This window comes from Bombina bombina, chromosome 6 (genome assembly GCF_027579735.1).
Source record: "Bombina bombina isolate aBomBom1 chromosome 6, aBomBom1.pri, whole genome shotgun sequence".
In the NCBI taxonomy this organism is placed as follows: Eukaryota; Metazoa; Chordata; class Amphibia; order Anura; family Bombinatoridae; genus Bombina; species Bombina bombina.
The window spans coordinates 928,364,586-928,382,686 of record NC_069504.1 but is presented as its reverse complement, the minus strand read 5'-3'; the positions used below and the strand labels follow the sequence as shown (position 1 = coordinate 928,382,686).

Below are 18,101 nucleotides of genomic sequence, written 5' to 3'. Positions count from 1 at the left end.
TCATCATTAAAGGGACAGTCAACAATTGTACACAGAGAGGGCCCCATTACAGCTTTCAGAGTATGTACTTTTCTTTTGGAGCAATGATCAAGTAAAAGCAGTATGGGGAATATCTGTGCTAATATTCATGTAAGCTCCTGAAAAATCATACTAGCCTACATATATACCATTGGTTAGATTAGGGTGAGTATTGGCTATATGTACTCTGATGGTCATTGTACTGGCGTTTGCCAGTCATTTCAACCTTATGGAGATCAGTTCCATTAAGAACATCAGCCTGGAATAGGATGCCTAATTGCCTATATAAGGTATGCCATGACCCACAGTTCAATGCTCCAAACTGCAAATGCAACAAGAATCACATTCAGGACTGTGTACATGGTACAGGTGACCAGGATAAACAGTTGTCTTCAGCCCATGGAGCCACCTGAACAATGAGGAATACAAAATATACATAAATTGTTAGCATTATTACACTAACATTATAACAATGCCTAGCCTTTTTGTCAGCAGAATAAAGCACAGATTGGCTACTCCAAATAAGCCAAATGGTGGGTGGAGTTTGGCTATTAAACAACAATTGCAATAAAAATGATGTTAATTTGTTTTTAAAAAAAAGACGACAGTTATGTTATTCTATAGCAACATAACAGAAATGTCTTTTGATTATAAAGTGTTTACTGTCCCTTTTAGCACTAATAGCAGTTACCTAGCAAAATAACTTCCTTATGCACTTTAGTAACAGTATTACGCAGTAAAGGATACACACTAGTAGTAGCAGTTTCCTGGTTGAAGTAACCTACCAGTTGATTAACAATCCAAGCATTACTTAACCCTTTAACTGCTGAGCCATTTGCACCCTTTTTTCTGAGTTCCTTTGCAGTATTTAAAAGCTCACATTTAAGCCCAACTATACTATAACCCAGACATTTATTTTTTTACCAGAAGACGTAGCAGATTCAATCTACACCATTATTTTGTTTGTAATGTGACATAAGAAACCAGCAGCAAAACCTGTGAGGGGAAAAAAATATTTTTTAATTACAATTTTAATAAACAACGTTATAAACAGTAGTACATGATTTCCCCCCCCTAAACTATAGTAAAACAAAGGGGTTATCATATGAATAAGAGCCTTTCTGTATAATTAGGTAACTTTAATCTGCACATAGGGGCTCAAATGAGCCTCTATTTAAACAGATGGCCATCTATTCATGCCATTAAAATTTTAAAATTAAATGAAAATATGCCCTTTACTGTAATGCGCATGTGCTTCTTAGTTGCACGTTCATTTTTTTGGGCATGTGCTCTAGGAAAAAAAAGGGATTGCCTGCTTATGTCACTAAGTACCAAGACTCAATAGTAAGCAGCGATTGTTACAAACAGTGCAGCACTTCATAATTTGCAAAAGTAAGAGTAATATATATGAAATACTAGTGTATTGCGCTATTGCTATTGTACTGCCATTGCAAATGTAGCCACCAATAAGCAAGCGCTATCCAGGGTTCTGAACCAAAAATGGGCCAGCTCCAAAGTTTTACATTGCAACTTTTCATATAAAGATTGCAAGAGAATGAAGAAAAATTGATAATAGGAGTAAATTAGAAAGTTGCTTCAAATTACATGCTCTATCTGAATCATGAAATTAAAACATTTGGGTTTAGTATCCCTTTAAAGTGCAGGGGGGCTGCAATGAGTTCCAAAAGCGTCATCCACACTTAAAGAGTTAAAGAAGCAAAATAAGTCAGTAACAAGAATACAAATACAAAATGCATGGGTAGCACTCAGGCCAATTATCAGCCAATCTACTGCCGCTTTACTATGAAATTTCTCAACAAGTCATTCACATATTGCTCCAACAGTAAGGGATAAGGAATAATACTCCTCTACACACTTAGTCTATGCCCTTTGGTTTCTCAGTAACTGGATCAGTCTCTGGAGGTGCAAGCTTGCAATTAGACATGTAGATCCACGATTTGATTTCAGCAACTTTTACAGCTCTGTTGGTGGTACGTAGTACTTTAAAAGGTCCTTTCCACTTCGGCTCTAGAGCAGCCTTTCGAGAAAAACTTTTCACCATCACCAGGTCACCAGCAGCGATGGCATGCAATGGCACTTTGTCACTCTGGGGCTGCACAGCTTTCTCCTGCAGATGAAAAGAGTTGATGTAAGATGCCTGTAATATTTCCTGATAGCATCATCACAAATACTGGGCTCCTTGCATGTATTGTGAGCAATAGTAAGACTAGTATTCATTAAGGAGCACTTAGGGCGACAATATATTTTTACAGATGGGAGTGAATCACATAATGGTTAGACATCAGGCCATTTCTTTGTTATTTTTTTGTAAGTGCCAAAATAGTTATAAAGACGTTATTATTATATACAGTCTATGTCCTTCCTTTCTCTCACATTTGTATTATTTCCTTTTTGATTCCCTTTGAGCTGCTTGGGCACAAAATAATCTCTATTATTGTAACATTGTACTTTCTTCTCACATTCCTATCGCCACCTTTATTATTGCTTTTAGGAATCACCTGCAACTTTCTCCTGAGCCCTTAATCTGACTAAAATAACAACATAGGTAGAAAACCCTTTATACAAGCTCTTTGGGCCTAGAAAAGGTTTGGATTTCGGAATAGTTTAGGATTTTGGAATATTTGCATCTGCAAAATGTGAGCTTTTAGAGAGGGGATTGGAACCAAATGAAAACAACAATATCATGTCATAGGCCATATTTACGTGTAATTATACAGCTTATACATGTAACCTAAGGTAGTTTATATTATTTGTAATACCTTTGCATACATAGTACCCTCAGAAAGATAGTGCAGTACTGTAATCAGAAAGGCAATATTTATTGTTTTAAATAAATATAGACTATTGTTTGCATTTTAGAACACAAAACCAAAGACACAAAGATTATAATTTACAGGCAGGAAAAAATTGAAATTTTTGATTAAAAAAAAATAATAAAAAAAATATTATTTTAAAAGTTTGGATTTTGGAATTCTGGATTTGTACCAATATCAGTATCAATACATTTCAATCATAAATCAGCAGCTCTCTTTAAAGTGATTGTAAACAATATAGATGCAACTTCAAGTACATAGTTTTATAAGGTTATTAATAACATTATTTTTTTAAATAATTTATTGTTTTTAAAACAAAGCAATATTAAAATCTGTCTGTCATTACCTTCTCTCTGCCCCCTTTTATTTTCCTGTCTTCACTTGTGTGACGTGTAGACCCGGAGTAGGGAAATAAAACAAATGTGGGTGTAGGGAATCAAGATAATTAACATCAGCAACATGCACACTCCCAAGCCAGTTATCAATCATGCATCCTGTAAATCTCTGGCTACATTTTCCAAGTAAACAGTGAATCACAACTGCATACTTGGATGAAGCATGTGAATAAAAACACAGAGCAAGCAGTCAATCCCCTATAAAATAACAAGCAGTATTATTAGTATGCACAAGCATAGTGACGTCAGGCCTAAAACTATGATTAGCTGATGGCTTCTGACCAGGAGAACGCAGGTGCGCATGCATTATTTGCCGATGTTGGCGTCGCATTGAAGAAAGCGAGTCACATGACAACGATTGTGATTGGCTGGAATAGGGAAACATTAGAAAAAATAAATAGAATAGACTAGCAAGAGGGGTTGGCGGGGGATTGCAATGCTGGTGACTGAGTAAAGGTGACAAATTTAGTAAAAACGTTAATTCTGGACAAAATTGGTAAGTGGATTGACATAATTTAAACATTCTCTTCAAGTTAAGAAAAACATATCTTTCCGAGTTTACCATCACTTTAAAGAAATATTTGTATATCAGTAAACCCCAATTTTTAAGGTTGTCACTACGTTATGTGTAGAGTTGCGGGTTCTGTTGGCGCTCTACAAATAAATTATAAAATTATTGTCAGGTATGACATCATCAGTTTCATGAGGGGGTAGTAAACCATCATCAAAATTATTCACAGAAGGGAAAGTGGTGTTCAGTTATTTGCAGTATTACAATTTCCTGCAAGAGAGTTGTTAGGGACTCAAGTTTTTTTTTATTAATTCCTCTTTCTATGTGTCATTTGCATCAAATACTGAATCTACTACACCAGTGCTTTCCAAACTGTGTGTCATGACACGTTAGTGTGTCGGAAGCAGTGTGTAGGTATGTCCCTGCTTCAGCACAAATTTTTTATAATTTAAATTTTTGGGGGGTTTCCGACTTTCCGCCTGCCTGCTACGCATATATGGTTGACACGTTATTGATACCTAGTGGGTCACAGATCATCTTAACTTAGCAGCAGCTCAGGAACTGAAACTATTCCCATTGGCGGCACATTGGCTCCTGACTGCACGTGTAGTCTCCTCAATCGGCTTGTGACTGCATGTGTAGTCAGTGAGTGGGACAACAGTGTGTTTGCAGCGTGGGCAGTAGTCAGTCAGACTCGCAGAGCTCGAGGGCGGCAGCTTAAACACTGAGCTGAAGTCAGTGGGGTTTTTTTCCAGCTAGCTCCCAGTAGTGCATTGCTGCTCCTGCTCTTGATATATGGATAGGAAGTGGAAGCTTAAAAATGCCAGTATCTTTAATATTCCACCAAATATTCAGAAACTGTGTTCATCCCATCAACCTCATACAGCCCATTAAAATAGTAAGAAGCTATTGGTGGTGGTAAACTTTTTTTTAATTCTTGCACATATTTACATACTGTTACTTTCGTTATTATATAATTTATGTGTGTGTCCGTATCTCTTAAAACAAGTTAGTTTAACCTCCTGTTTGCTAGTACAACCGATTTACTGTGTTGCAAAGGTCTTAAAAAGTGTGTCACCAACATGAAACGTTTGGAAACCTTTATCACTGTTGATAGTTAAGCAATTTTTTTCCCCTACATATAGTCATTATCAATTTCACCTTTAATAAGGGCAATAGATCTAATTTTGTATATTACTTTGGACTTTGAATGTCTAATATTAATGTTAAAGGGGCAGTAAAGTCCAAATTAAACTTTTATGATTCAGATAGGGCATGTCATTTTAAACAACTTTACAATTTACCTTTATCATCAAATTTGCTTTGTTTCATTTGGTATTCTTAATTGAAGAATAGGTAGGCTCATATGCTAATTTCAAAGCCCTTGAAGGCCACCTCTTATCTGAATACAATGTGTCACAGCTAGAAGGCGTTAGTTCATGTGTGCCATATAGATAGCATTGTGCTCATGCCCATGGAGTTATTTAAGAGTCAGCACTAACTGCAAGTCTGTCAAAAGATCTGAGATAAGGAGACAGTCTGCAGAAGCTTAGATACAAGGTAATCAAAGAGGTAAAAAGTATATTAATATAACAGTGTTTGTGGTGTTTAGTGTCCCTTTAAGAGAATCCTAAATGCTTTGTCAATAGTCACTACATGCCTTTTGGAAAATAAATCATTAGGAATCCATGCATTTGAAAACAAGGATTAAAAAAAAGACAATGGTCTCTTAAGCTTAAAGTAGTTTACTACTCATGGAGCTATTGTTTCATCCTGTGCCTGCAGCTGTCTTCAAAGTTCTTCTCTTATTTTTACCCCTCACAATTATCAGTTAGTGAAGCTTTGCATCTTCACACTGGGAACGCCATCTTGGAGCTTATATTTGTTCCGTAACTTTGAAACTGCAAAAATGTAACGCTTCTGCTCTCAATTATGTGAGATAAAGTACAAGGTACAGTTGTTAAAAAGCAACACAGATCTGTGAAAGTGCACTGCTTCTGTCACATGATGCTACAATGCGCAAGCTACAAGATGGCAGTATAAAACTATAATAGCTATAGTATAAAATGCAGAGCTTTACCGGCTGGATTCTGTAATGTGTTAGAGCGGCTTTAAATAGAGCTATAGGTACAGGAGGATGAGTAGTAACCTCCCTACTGTAGTTGTACCCAGCTGTTTAATGTTCCTTTAAAACAACATGAATGAACATTTAGGGAACAATTTATTATAGTGCAAGCGGACATGATCCGCTGTAGCGAATCTAGTCCACTGCACATCGATAAATGCCGACATTGCACAAGCATTTCTAGTGAAATACTTGTGCGATGCCACCCCCTGCACATTCGTGGCCAATCGGCCGCTAGCAGTGGGTGTCACCCCCTGCCTCAGAGGTGGCGGACGAGTCTTATGACCGCTGCTTCTAAACTTTCGCTTCAGGCGGATCTGAAACAGAGTGAGTCGGAAGCAGCATCCGCTGCTTCATAAATCGAACCCCTAAAATGTGAATGCCATAAATACCTTTCAACCTATTTCCGACACTAGTAGTACAAAAAATAAATCTTTAAAAAAAATATCAAAATTACTTCAAAACTACTAAAAACAAAAGCAACTTAATTTTTAAATTTTTCCTAGTCAAATCATATAATATTTTTAACTCTGTTTAACCAGATATTTTCAAACAAACAATTTAGTATACAGTATTTTGTTTAAGTTGTAAAATGCAATTATCCTTTAAGTTGTTTCACATCTCGGTGGAAACAGACATTCATGAAGTGATAATGGTTTAACATAATAGATATAATGTACAATAATATTTGTACCCCAACAATGGGCTAGAATACAAGTTGCGTGCTATAGTGAGTCTCGCAATAAGCAATATCACAACTGCGTATCACAAGATGAAAGTAAACGCGTTCGCTCGAGTGCAAACAGAATTTGCGCTTGCCAGGTTAGTGCAACTGAAAACCTGGCGTGAAGGGTAAGGGATTTAAAAATATAAATAAAATAAAAAGTGCTCAAAACACTACATAAATACATTAAAATAAAGTGTTACACCCATATATAAAGTTTATAAAAAATATTCATATAACTATTAATACTTTTAAGAGTAATATGGTAAATGAAAAGGTATTTGACTGGAAAGGTCTATAATGTATATTTATATATAAATATATATACTGTATATATATGTTTAAATATGTGTATGGGTGTATATATATATATATATATATATATATATATATGCAACTGATAACAGAGTATAGAAACTTGAGCGACTGGGTCTGAAGTAGGAACCAAAGGGAAGCTGTGTCGGCGCCTCTCCCGACACAAACCTGAGTCTGCAGACCGGGCTGCTCGCCACTCAGGTATATATAACAAGGAGGATTTCCCTAATGCACAATTCTCAGACCGATAAAAATGTCCATTGAACCTGGCACTACACAAGCACTCAGGATAATATGTAACAAATCATACCTTTATTGTTGGTGTTACAAACAAACACTCGGCAAGCATATGCGTAGTGACTACCAGGAGACAAAGGTATTAGTGGAGTGTGACGTCATCTGACACGTTTCACGCCCTTCTGGCGCTTTGTCAAAGATATTTCGGACAGATCAGATGTAGCGCAGGTTTTTTCAAAAGTTCCAGAAGGATTCGAAGGGGGGGGGGGGGAAGCAATATAAAAGGGAAAGGGATTCTAAAAGAAATCCCCTTACAACAACGACAACCCCCCAGGAGGGGCAGATCAAAAACCAAGTACCATTGAATTCAGTGATCAATCTATCCTCGCGTCCACTAGGTGCTATTGAAACAAAAGTTTTGAATTATGGCCTGAGTTTTGTGCCAGCAGACACATTTAATTTGTTTCAAACTTTAGTGGACGTGAACAAATTGATCAGGAATTTAACGGTCAAGAAGTATTTTGCTAGAGGTGGTGCAGGAAGTAATGATAAGAGTTACGATAATACTGAAGACAGTAACAAATCCCTTTCAAACAAAACATTCACATTTCAAGAGGCATGTGATTTGGAGGCACTGGAAAATCTGTATTTTGAAAATGACAATAATGAAACACAATTACACTAGTACAGTATCCAGTGGCTCTTTGTTTTCGAGTGCCTCCAAATTTTATCCTATACATATAAGAGGAAATGTTCTCGAACAGTTTCAGAAAAGAGTAGAGAGAGATCTAAATAATCTAGCCTATGTTGTCAGACAAAAAGACATCCAAACTTAAGAGAAGAAACTTTAGCCCTCAAAAATCTCAAAGAGGATAAAACTTTGGTCACGAGATCAGCAGACAAGGGTGGGTCTGTGATTGTCATGGACAAAGGCTTCTTTGTTCAAGAGGCACTACGACAGCTATCAGACCCTTCCCAGTATGTACCTCTGTCAAATGATCCCACAGTGAGATTTAAGCGTGATTTATTGCACATTATTGATGATGGAAAGGAGGCAGGTTTCCTCGATGAGAAAACAAGTGAATTTTTGATAGTAGATTCTCCAGTGATGCCTGTTTTTAACTTCCTGCCAAAGGTGCACAAGTCCTTAACAGATGTTAAGGGCCGTCTCATCATCAGCGGCATTGGCTCTATATTGGAGCCAATGTCACAATGGTTAGATTCAATCTTACAGCCATTGGTGTCCAATTTGTCTAGTTATGTGAGAGACACGAAGCAACTCTTGATTGAGCTTGAATCCATCTCTTGGCAAGACAGTTTTGGTTGGCTTTCTATAGATGTAACTTCTTTATATTCATCTATACCTCATGACAAAGGTCTAGAAGAAAACAGAATTTATGTTTACCTGATAAATTTCTTTCTCCAACGGTGTGTCCGGTCCACGGCGTCATCCTTACTTGTGGGATATTCTCTTCCCCAACAGGAAATGGCAAAGAGCCCAGCAAAGCTGGTCACATGATCCCTCCTAGGCTCCGCCTACCCCAGTCATTCGACCGACGTTAAGGAGGAATAATAGCATAGGAGAAACCATATGGTACCGTGGTGACTGTAGTTAAAGAAAATAAATTATCAGACCTGATTAAAAAAACCAGGGCGGGCCGTGGACCGGACACACCGTTGGAGAAAGAAATTTATCAGGTAAACATAAATTCTGTTTTCTCCAACATAGGTGTGTCCGGTCCACGGCGTCATCCTTACTTGTGGGAACCAATACCAAAGCTTTAGGACACGGATGAAGGGAGGGAGCAAATCAGGTCACCTAAATGGAAGGCACCACGGCTTGCAAAACCTTTCTCCCAAAAATAGCCTCAGAAGAAGCAAAAGTATCAAACTTGTAAAATTTGGTAAAAGTGTGCAGTGAAGACCAAGTCGCTGCCCTACATATCTGATCAACAGAAGCCTCGTTCTTGAAGGCCCATGTGGAAGCCACAGCCCTAGTGGAATGAGCCGTGATTCTTTCGGGAGGCTGCCGTCCGGCAGTCTCGTAAGCCAATCTGATGATGCTTTTAATCCAAAAAGAGAGAGAGGTAGAAGTTGCTTTTTGACCTCTCCTTTTACCTGAATAAACAACAAACAGGGAAGATGTTTGTCTAAAATCCTTTGTAGCATCTAAATAGAATTTTAGAGCGCGAACAACATCCAAATTGTGCAACAAGCGTTCCTTCTTTGAAACTGGTTTCGGACACAGAGAAGGTACGATAATCTCCTGGTTAATGTTTTTGTTAGAAACAACTTTTGGAAGAAAACCAGGTTTAGTACGTAAAACCACCTTATCTGCATGGAACACCAGATAAGGAGGAGAACACTGCAGAGCAGATAATTCTGAAACTCTTCTAGCAGAAGAAATTGCAACTAAAAACAAAACTTTCCAAGATAATAACTTAATATCAACGGAATGTAAGGGTTCAAACGGAACCCCCTGAAGAACTGAAAGAACTAAATTGAGACTCCAAGGAGGAGTCAAAGGTTTGTAAACAGGCTTGATTCTAACCAGAGCCTGAACAAAGGCTTGAACATCTGGCACAGCTGCCAGTTTTTTGTGAAGTAACACCGACAAGGCAGAAATCTGTCCCTTCAGGGAACTTGCCGATAATCCTTTTTCCAATCCTTCTTGAAGGAAGGATAGAATCCTAGGAATCTTAACCTTGTCCCAAGGGAATCCTTTAGATTCACACCAACAGATATATTTTTTCCAAATTTTGTGGTAAATCTTTCTAGTTACAGGCTTTCTGGCCTGAACAAGAGTATCGATAACAGAATCTGAGAAACCTCGCTTCGATAAAATCAAGCGTTCAATCTCCAAGCAGTCAGCTGGAGTGAAACCAGATTCGGATGTTCGAACGGACCCTGAACAAGAAGGTCTCGTCTCAAAGGTAGCTTCCAAGGTGGAGCCGATGACATATTCACCAGATCTGCATACCAAGTCCTGCGTGGCCACGCAGGAGCTATCAAGATCACCGACGCCCTCTCCTGATTGATCCTGGCTACCAGCCTGGGGATGAGAGGAAACGGCGGGAACACATAAGCTAGTTTGAAGGTCCAAGGTGCTACTAGTGCATCCACTAGAGCCGCCTTGGGATCCCTGGATCTGGACCCGTAGCAAGGAACTTTGAAGTTCTGACGAGAGGCCATCAGATCCATGTCTGGAATGCCCCAAAGTTGAGTGACTTGGGCAAAGATTTCCGGATGGAGTTCCCACTCCCCCGGATGCAATGTCTGACGACTCAGAAAATCCGCTTCCCAATTTTCCACTCCCGGGATGTGGATAGCAGACAGGTGGCAGGAGTGAGACTCCGCCCATAGAATGATCTTGGTCACTTCTTCCATCGCTAGGGAACTCCTTGTTCCCCCCTGATGGTTGATGTACGCAACAGTCGTCATGTTGTCTGATTGAAACCGTATGAACTTGGTCCTCGCTAGCTGAGGCCAAGCCTTGAGAGCATTGAATATCGCTCTCAGTTCCAGAATATTTATCGGTAGAAGAGATTCTTCCCGAGACCAAAGACCCTGAGCTTTCAGGGATCCCCAGACCGCGCCCCAGCCCATCAGACTGGCGTCGGTCGTGACAATGACCCACTCTGGTCTGTGGAATGTCATCCCTCGTGACAGGTTGTCCAGGGACAGCCACCAACGGAGTGAGTCTCTGGTCCTCTGATTTACTTGTATCCTTGGAGACAAGTCTGTATAGTCCCCATTCCACTGACTGAGCATGCACAGTTGTAACGGTCTTAGATGAATGCGCGCAAAAGGAACTATGTCCATTGCCGCTACCATCAACCCGATCACTTCCATGCACTGAGCTACGGAAGGAAGAGGAACGGAATGAAGTATTCGACAAGAGTCCAGGAGCTTTGTCTTTCTGGCCTCTGTTAGAAAAATCCTCATTTCTGAGGAGTCTATAATTGTTCCCAAGAAGGGAACCCTTGTTGACGGGGATAGAGAACTCTTTTCCACGTTCACCTTCCAGCCGTGCGATCTGAGAAAGGCCAGGACGATGTCCGTGTGAGCCTGTGCTCGAGGGAGGGACGACGCTTGAATCAGAATGTCGTCCAGGTAAGGTACTACTGCAATGCCCCTTGGTCTTAGCACAGCTAGAAGGGACCCTAGTACCTTTGTGAAAATCCTTGGAGCAGTGGCTAATCCGAAAGGAAGCGCCACGAACTGGTAATGTTTGTCCAAGAATGCAAACCTTAGGAACCGATGATGTTCCTTGTGGATAGGAATATGTAGATACGCATCCTTTAAATCCACCGTGGTCATGAATTGACCTTCCTGGATGGAAGGAAGGATAGATCGAATGGTTTCCATCTTGAAAGATGGGACCTTGAGAAATTTGTTTAAGATCTTGAGATCTAGGATTGGTCTGAATGTTCCCTCTTTTTTGGGAACTATGAACAGATTGGAGTAGAACCCCATCCCTTGTTCTCTCAATGGAACAGGATGAATCACTCCCATTTTTAACAGGTCTTCTACGCAAAGTAAGAACGCCTGTCTTTTTATGTGGTCTGAAGACAACTGAGACCTGTGGAACCTTCCCCTTGGGGGAAGTCCCTTGAATTCCAGAAGATAACCCTGGGAGACTATTTCTAGCGCCCAAGGATCCAGAACATCTCTTGCCCAAGCCTGAGCGAAGAGAGAGAGTCTGCCCCCCACCAGATCCGGTCCCGGATCGGGGGCCGATATTTCATGCTGTCTTGGTAGCAGTGGCAGGTTTCTTTGCCTGCTTTCCCTTGTTCCAGCCTTGCATTGGTCTCCAAGCTGGCTTGGCCTGAGAAGTATTACCTTCTTGCTTAGAGGACGTAGCACCTTGGGCTGGTCCGTTTTTACGAAAGGGACGAAAATTAGGTCTATTTTTTGCCTTGAAAGGCCGATCCTGAGGAAGGGCATGGCCCTTACCCCCAGTGATATCAGAGATAATCTCTTTCAAGTCAGGACCAAACAGCGTTTTCCCCTTGAAAGGAATGTTTAGTAGCTTGTTCTTGGAAGACGCATCAGCCGACCAAGATTTCAACCAAAGCGCTCTGCGCGCCACAATAGCAAACCCAGAATTCTTAGCCGCTAACTTAGCCAATTGCAAAGAGGCGTCTAGAGTGAAAGAATTAGCCAATTTGAGAGTATTGACTCTGTCCATAATCTCCTCATAAGGAGGCGAGTCACTATCGAGCACCTTAATCAGTTCATCAAACCAGAAATATGCGGTTGTAGTGACAGGGACAATGCATGAAATGGGTTGTAGAAGGTAACCCTGCTGAACAAACATCTTTTTAAGCAAACCTTCTAATTTTTTATCCATAGGATCTTTGAAAGCACAACTATCCTCTATGGGAATAGTGGTGCGTTTGTTTAAAGTAGAAACCGCTCCCTCGACCTTGGGGACTGACTGCCATAAGTCCTTTCTGGGGTCGACCATAGGAAACAATTTTTTAAATATGGGGGGAGGGACGAAAGGAATACCGGGCCTTTCCCATTCTTTATTAACAATGTCCGCCACCCGCTTGGGTATAGGAAAAGCTTCTGGGAGCCCCGGCACCTCTAGGAACTTGTCCATTTTACATAGTTTCTCTGGGATGACCAAATTTTCACAATCATCCAGAGTGGATAATACCTCCTTAAGCAAAATGCGGAGATGTTCCAATTTAAATTTAAAAGTAATCACATCAGATTCAGCCTGCTGAGAAATATTCCCTAAATCAGTAATTTCTCCCTCAGACAAAACCTCCCTGGCCCCCTCAGATTGGGTTAGGGGCCCTTCAGAGATATTAATATCAGCGTCGTCATGCTCTTCAGTAACTAAAACAGAGCATCCACGCTTACGCTGACAAGGGTTCATTTTGGCTAAAATGTTTTTGACAGAATTATCCATTACAGCCGTTAATTGTTGCATAGTAAGGAGTATTGGGGCGCTAGATGTACTAGGGGCCTCCTGAGTGGGCAAGACTCGTGTAGACGAAGGAGGGAATGATGCAGTACCATGCTTACTCCCCTCACTTGAGGAATCATCTTGGGCATCATTGTCATTATCACATAAATCACATTTATTTAAATGAATAGGAATTCTGGCTTCCCCGCATTCAGAACACAGTCTATCTGGTAGTTCAGACATGTTAAACAGGCATAAACTTGATAAGAAAGTACAAAAAACGTTTTTAAATAAAACCGTTACTGTCACTTTAAATTTTAAACTGAACACACTTTATTACTGCAATTGCGAAAAAACATGAAGGAATTGTTCAAAATTCACCAAACTTTCACCACAGTGTCTTAAAGCCTTGAAAATATTGCACACCAAATTTGGAAGCTTTAACCCTTAAAATAACGGAACCGGAGCCGTTTTAAGCTTTAACCCCTTTACAGTCCCTGGTATCTGCTTTGCTGAGACCCAACCAAACCCAAGGGGAATACGATACCAAATGATGCTTTCAGAAGTCTTTTATAAGTATCAGAGCTCCTCTCACATGCGACTGCATGCCATGCCTCTCAAAAACAAGTGCGCAACACCGGCGCGAAAATGAGACTCTGCCTATGCTTTGGGAAAGCCCCTAAAGAATAAGGTGTCTAAAACAGTGCCTGCCGATATTATTATATCAAAATACCCAGAATAAATGATTCCTCAAGGCTAAATAAGAGTTAATATCAATCGATTTAGCCCAAAAAATGTCTACAGTCTAAATAAGCCCTTGTGAAGCCCTTATTTACAATCGTAATAAACATGGCTTACCGGATCCCATAGGGAAAATGACAGCTTCCAGCATTACATCGTCTTGTTAGAATGTGTCATACCTCAAGCAGCAAGGACTGCAAACTGTTCCCCCAACTGAAGTTAATGCTCTCAACAGTCCTGTGTGGAACAGCCATGGATTTTAGTTACGGTTGCTAAAATCATTTTCCTCATACAAACAGAATTCTTCATCTCTTTTCTGTTTCTGAGTAAATAGTACGTACCAGCACTATTTGAAAATAACAAACTCTTGATTGAATAATGAAAAACTACAGTTAAACACTAAAAAACTCTAAGCCATCTCCGTGGAGATGTTGCCTGTACAACGGCAAAGAGAATGACTGGGGTAGGCGGAGCCTAGGAGGGATCATGTGACCAGCTTTGCTGGGCTCTTTGCCATTTCCTGTTGGGGAAGAGAATATCCCACAAGTAAGGATGACGCCGTGGACCGGACACACCTATGTTGGAGAAATATCATTTTTTCTGAAAAGGATGACTGAGTATAGTCCCCAGTTTTGTTGCTATATCCTAAGAGTTACAGAGTTTTTACCAACTCATAATTTTTTCATGTTTGAGGGAAACCACTACCTCCAGAGATGTGGGACAGCAACGGGGGCTAAATTTGCCCCCTCCTATGCCAACCTGTTCATGTCCCACATCTATGGAGGTAGTGGACCCTGGAAAGCAAAGATTAAATACTATAGAAGATACATAGATGATCTTCTGATCATCTGGGAAGGCAGCGAATCAGAAGCCAAGGACTTCCTAATGTATCTTAATAATCCGGCAGGGATTAAATTAACTCATGAGTTTAATGTCACACAACTCAATTATTTGGATGTAACACTTATGAGCAAAGAAAGTAAAGTGTTCACAGTGTTTAGGAAGCCTATTTCTGGAAACACACTGCTCCACGCGAAAAGTAATCACCCAAAAAGGGTATTTTGCTCTGTAACAAAAGGGCAGTTCATACGTTTAAGACGTAATTGCACCACACAAGAGGAATTTGATAAACAAGCTTTAGATTTAGAGGACCGCTTATGTCAAAGAGGTTATAAAAGAAAGGAAGTGTCTATTGCTAGATTGGATATAGCCAAAAAAAGCAGGTCTCAATTTCTAAAGTCTGATAAACCTGTAAAACAGGATGTATTTGAAGGTGTTTCCTTTATCACTAGATATAGTAACCAGTACCATCAGGTCTGTAATATTATACAGGAGCATTTCCGTATGTTATCATCTGATGATGATCTTAGTGACATTGTCTCCAAGGGATGTAGGTATGCCTTTAAAAAAGGAAAAACATTGGCTAACATCTTAGCTCCCACACAGTTAAGCTCTACAAAACCTGATCAATCATCATGGCTAAGATTTAAAGGAGTCTTTAAATGTAGCTACACGTCATGTATAGCTTATGGGTATCTCCAGTGTGGGGAAGGTTTTTCAAACTCAGTAACCGGTGAACATTTCAGACATTATTTATGCCTGAACTGTAGAGCCATCTATGTGGTTTACTTGCTGACCTGTGCACAATGTGGAGTTCAATACACAGGACTTACATCTAGAGAAACACGAGACAGAATTCGTGAACATGTAAACAATATCAAAGCAGGAAAATTGACAACACCATTAGTGCAGCATTTTAAAATGAAACATAATAAAAATGCAGAAACACTGAGGTGGACTATCATTGAACAGGTGACATGTAGGGCAAGAGGTGGAGATAGGGATAAATTCTAGCTAAAAGGGAGGCCTTTTGGATACACAGACTAAAGACAAGAATCCCCACAGGATTAAATTCAGAGTTTGATATAATCCATTTTTGGGAGTAAAATGTGTATGTCAGTGTGTCCAAAGGTAACTCCAAAGCTGGGTTTGAAGCCCAGTACATTTTGTAGTTCTTCAGTTTTTAAATGACAATATCATTCAATATTATAGTAAGGGACATATTTATAGAAGTAACTATTAACCAGATTAGAGTAGGTTAAACTTTAGAGAGCATCATAGATGAATTGGCAGATTTTGCTATTATGACAAAAAAGTTTATAAGTCTAAAAATACTCTCCTCAGGTTTAAAGCCTTTTTGTTTGTCCTTACTAATAGTTCATTTGTAAATAAGCAATTGCATAACTTCTGAATTACTTATTACATATTCAGTAATGATGTCTGTTTCTAATAAGTGTGTAATAGCTGAATATAAAGGTGTGTTTTGAGAATACGCCCAGGATAATTCTTTTATCCAATCACAATTTAGCACAGTGTATTTAAAGGTAGATTGGGATTATGAGCATTATGCTACGATTACGGCTAGTTAGGCTGAAACGCGTCAGCGATAAGCTCTTTGGGTGTATTCCTCACACACCACAATGTCCTTTTTGTTGTGAACATTGCTTCCCGAGGGAAGTTTCTGTGACCTGCAATAAAAGTTTTAACAAGTACCCTGGTGCAGCTCATCACATTATTTCATGGCTAAGAATAACTTGTTATCAAGACTAGCTTTAATTATGTATATACAAATGCATAAAAGCATAGCGTATGAAATACATAAATAATTGAGCAGAGAGGAAATAGAACCGCAGTGAATAAACACTTCAAATCTCACAGCGTATGATATGATGTTATAGAAATAGTGACGGCAGATCACAGCTCAAACTGCACACTAGGTCGTGATTTGCAAAAGTTGGAAACTTGCATGCATCAATTGGGGTTATACTCTTATTCAGAGACAGTCTTATTGCCTTAGTAAGGTAAACGCAAACCAGACAGCACACTAAATCTTGAGCATATTGTTTAAAAGTATTATTTCACTTATCTGAAGCGAGTTTCAGCGTTCATGTAGCGTTTAAACTTCCACTGTGCATAACCTCAGTATGACACATCGAATGGGGGAGTGGCCCAACTACCACATCTTTCCTGATTTGCTATAGACATCCAAGTCCGTTCCTAATTAGCCAGCAAACATTCCCTTTATAATAAAAACACAGAAACAGCATTGGGTGAAATAGGCCACAGCCCACATTTATTAAATTAGATTTAAATGAAGTTAAAACCTTAAAGAACTGTACTTCACTTCACAAAGGTGCTTGTCCCGAACCACATCACGTGCCTTCCACTGGCGCTCCGCCAGGCACGCCCCAACCATAACCTCTCCCCATACATGAGGATGTACCCAATCAAATAATTACTTAAACTTTAAAGCTAGCACCCCGCCAAAGCTGCGACAGCCAATAAAACAGGGCGGGAGGGAGGGCAGCTTCTTCTCCACAGCTAACTGCTCCCGCAATGATTTGAAACTAGGCCAGTAGAGTAGAAGTGTCCTATTGAGCCGTTGCTTAAAGTGAGGTCACTAGCCCCTCCCTTCAATTACTTTCGTCCGGGGCTCCATTGACCTCACACTTAGGCATTCCCTTTATAATAAAAACACAGAAACAGGATTGGGTGAAAAAGGCCGCAGCCCACATTTATTAAATTAAATTTAAATGAAGTTAAAACCTTAAAGAACTGTACTAAAGGTGCTTGCCCCGAACCACATCACGTGCCTTCCACTGGCGCTCCGCCAGGTATGCACCAACCATAACCTCTCCCCATACATGAGGAGGTACCCACTCAAATAATTACTTAAAAACTTTAAGGCTAGCACCCCACCACTACTTGAATTGCCTTCGAGCATAAACCCAAAGGGTTAAGGCCTTCTTCACCCCCTCGCTGAGATTGAAGTTAAACAGGTGGAGCCCAATCTCATTGAGGTGCACACCATCCTTCAGAAAAAAAGCATTTACCAAACTCCCCTTCAAACTCCACATGACAAATCCCAAAGCCACCCATTTTAGACACAAAACTAGTAACCATTCTATTAACTTTCTTCCTTGAAGAATCCAACCTCTTCACATCCCAAGCTGATCTCAATGAAAGTCGACACTCAATGTCGGACCACACCACTATAGTATGAGGGAACAATTTTTTTTAACCTACTCACATCCCATTTGATCCTATTAATTAACTCTTTTTGGGCCATAAAACCAAGATCATTACCCCCAGCATGAATTATCAAAATATCAGGAGGGCGAAATAACCTAGCCTTACCTATGACTTGACCTAAAACTTGATCCCACCTCATACCCCGCACCCCCAACCATTTAATACACACTTGATCAGCAGAACAATTGA

The 18,101-nt window shown here is 39.9% G+C and overlaps 1 protein-coding gene across 2 annotated transcripts in view; it reads right to left on the bottom strand.

Annotated features, from left to right (window-relative positions):
* Positions 1 to 1,017: 1,017 nt before the first annotated feature.
* Positions 1,018 to 18,101, bottom strand: part of LOC128663958 (uncharacterized) — a 56,984-nt gene continuing 39,900 nt past the window's right edge. For both annotated transcript variants that reach the window (XM_053718569.1, XM_053718568.1), the window contains exon 3: positions 1,018 to 2,146. In XM_053718569.1, the coding sequence (XP_053574544.1) occupies positions 1,895 to 2,146 (252 nt within the window). In that variant the 3' untranslated portion in view covers positions 1,018 to 1,894. The remainder of the gene's footprint in view (positions 2,147 to 18,101) is intronic.